This window comes from Triticum aestivum, chromosome 2A, assembly GCF_018294505.1.
Source record: "Triticum aestivum cultivar Chinese Spring chromosome 2A, IWGSC CS RefSeq v2.1, whole genome shotgun sequence".
In the NCBI taxonomy this organism is placed as follows: Eukaryota; Viridiplantae; Streptophyta; class Magnoliopsida; order Poales; family Poaceae; genus Triticum; species Triticum aestivum.
In genome coordinates, this window is record NC_057797.1 from 730,419,678 (window position 1) to 730,421,838 (window position 2,161).

The following is a 2,161-nucleotide window of genomic DNA, read 5'->3' on the forward strand; positions in this document are numbered from 1 at the left end:
CAGGTTGATTCGCGCAAGTTTACAACATTGATTCTAGCACTCCTATCTATTTACTACAACTTTTTGTCCAAGGAACGTACGACGACACAAAGCCTTGAGAAAGAAGTCGATAAACATCAGTTTTACATCGAATGGATTCTCTACGTTCCACCCTTATATCACCCGGGCCAAGGCACGCACGCACGCAAATTCTAGATCAGATAGCACATAAATCGATCGTTCGTCAACCCTCGATCTCCCTTGGATCATGCCGACATCGGAGGCCGAGCTGCTGTCCGCCCTCCGCGCCGCCGGCCGGGAGCACCTCTCGGCATCCACCGTCGCCCGGAGGCAGGAGACCGGCTCCCACCTGTTCCGGATCGCCAACTACACGGAGGTCAAGGCGACGGTGGCCAACCGCGAGTCGGCGGCCACGAGTGGCGCATCGACTGCTACCCGAACAGCTGCGTGAAGCCGCACAACGGCTGCATCTCCCTCTTCCTCCGGCGCACCAGCAGCGGCGCCGCCCACTTTCTCCGGCGTAGCGCCGGCAGCGGCGCAAAGGCCGACGTCGCCATGGCGTCCATCAAGTTCAGCCTGCTGGACCGGGACGGGAGCCCGGCGCGCACCCAGAGCGCGCCGCAGCGCCAGTTCGCGAGCGGCGACGACTGGGGCTGGAAGGACTTCATGAGGAGCGACGAGCTGGACAAGGAGAAGGAGAGGTACCTCAAGGACGACTGCCTGATGGTCCTCTGCGACGTCACCGTCGACCTCGGGCTGCGCACCGACAGCTGCACCGAGGTCGCCGCCGCCGCCGCGCCGGAGCCGACGGGCGAGTGGCCGCCCCCGCCGTTCGAGCTGGACGGGGAGCTCACCACGGCCATCTGGAAGAAGCAACGGGCGGACGTGAGGATCGAGGTCGGCGGGGAGACGCTGGCGGCGCACCGGTGGATGCTGGAGGCCCGGTCCCCGGTGTTCAAGGAGGACCTCTCGCTCGCCTTCACAGCCGGCAAGAAGACCGCCGAGCTGCGCATCGACGACATGGACGCCGAGGTGGCCAGGGCCCTGATCCGGTTCATCTACACGGACGCGCTGGCGGCGGACGTGAGGCAGCAGCTGGACGCGGCGGCGGCCATGGCGGAGCGCCTGCTTGTGGCGGCGCACAGGTACAGGGTGGAGAAGCTGAAGCTGATCTGCGAGGAGGCGCTGTGCCGGCACATCGGGATGAGCTCCGTGGCGGCCACCCTGGCGCTGGCGGAGCGGCACCGGTGCCCCACGCTGAAGAAGGCGTGCATGCAGTTTATTTCTTCTCCGGCTAACCTGGTGGCGGTCGTGGCGACCGATGGTTTCGAGCAGCTGAAGATCGGTTGCCCGCCTGATCTGGTCGACCTCATGGCCAAGCACTTGGCCAAGGTTGGCGCAGTGGATCAGTCCACGTTCGGGCCATTTACTACCTTCTAGACATTTTAGTTTTCTTTTCTGAAAATTTTCTAGCCATTTAGTTAATATAGATATTTGTAGTCAACTAGCTAAATACATGTGCATTGCAACGGGGACAACTTTGTTTTAGTGGTTCAGTGTATAGTTTTTTTTGACTGGGTTGAGATTGAGATATGTTGTCAAGAGGGAAACCATGGCAAAGGTAAAAAGATATGTTTGAGATAAGATATGTTTGAGATTTGTGTACTTTTGAGTTGGTTTTGTATTTTGCTTGCAAAAGATTTCTTGCTATTGAAGATTTATTTGATTTCTCTTGGGGTTGTGCTACGCGTCGGCCGGCGAATTAAAAGATCCGCCGCCTCGACAGCCATTAGATTGAGAGCTATTCATCGTCTGGCATTCCTTTTATCATTGCAAAAAGGGTAGTTTTGCAGAAATCCTTTGCAACAAAGAACCCAAGAAATTTTTGCAACGGAGATGATGTTACAGAAAATATTTGTAATTTTTTCATCTACATTTATCTTTGCGACATGAGTATTGTTGCGGAAGACAATTTGCAACACACATGTTGTAAAAAAAATTACATAATGAGACGCAAGGGACACGCGTCACACGGAGGAGGTGTTTTTCCTTTCTCTTGATTGCTTTGCAAGAAATTTCTTTCTCTAGAACCAAGGTGAGGGTCGGTTAAAAAAAATAGGGATTATCACTGGTTTGGAAAAAAAAAATCGATAGGAAGAGG

At 55.0% G+C, this 2,161-nt stretch overlaps 1 protein-coding gene across 1 annotated transcript; it reads left to right on the forward strand.

The window, feature by feature from the left end:
* Positions 1-209: 209 nt before the first annotated feature.
* LOC123186274 (BTB/POZ and MATH domain-containing protein 1) lies at positions 210-1,610 on the forward strand. Its single transcript, XM_044598058.1, has one exon. It carries the CDS (start codon positions 556-558, stop codon positions 1,438-1,440), a length of 885 nt encoding a protein of 294 aa, XP_044453993.1. The 5' UTR covers positions 210-555; the 3' UTR covers positions 1,441-1,610.
* The last annotated feature ends 551 nt before the right edge of the window (positions 1,611-2,161 follow it).

What these genes read in the sequence shown, in the direction of transcription:
- LOC123186274 (XM_044598058.1), top strand. Translation starts at nt 556, where the DNA reads ATGGCGTCCATCAAGTTCAGCCTGCTGGACCGGGACGGGAGCCCGGCG.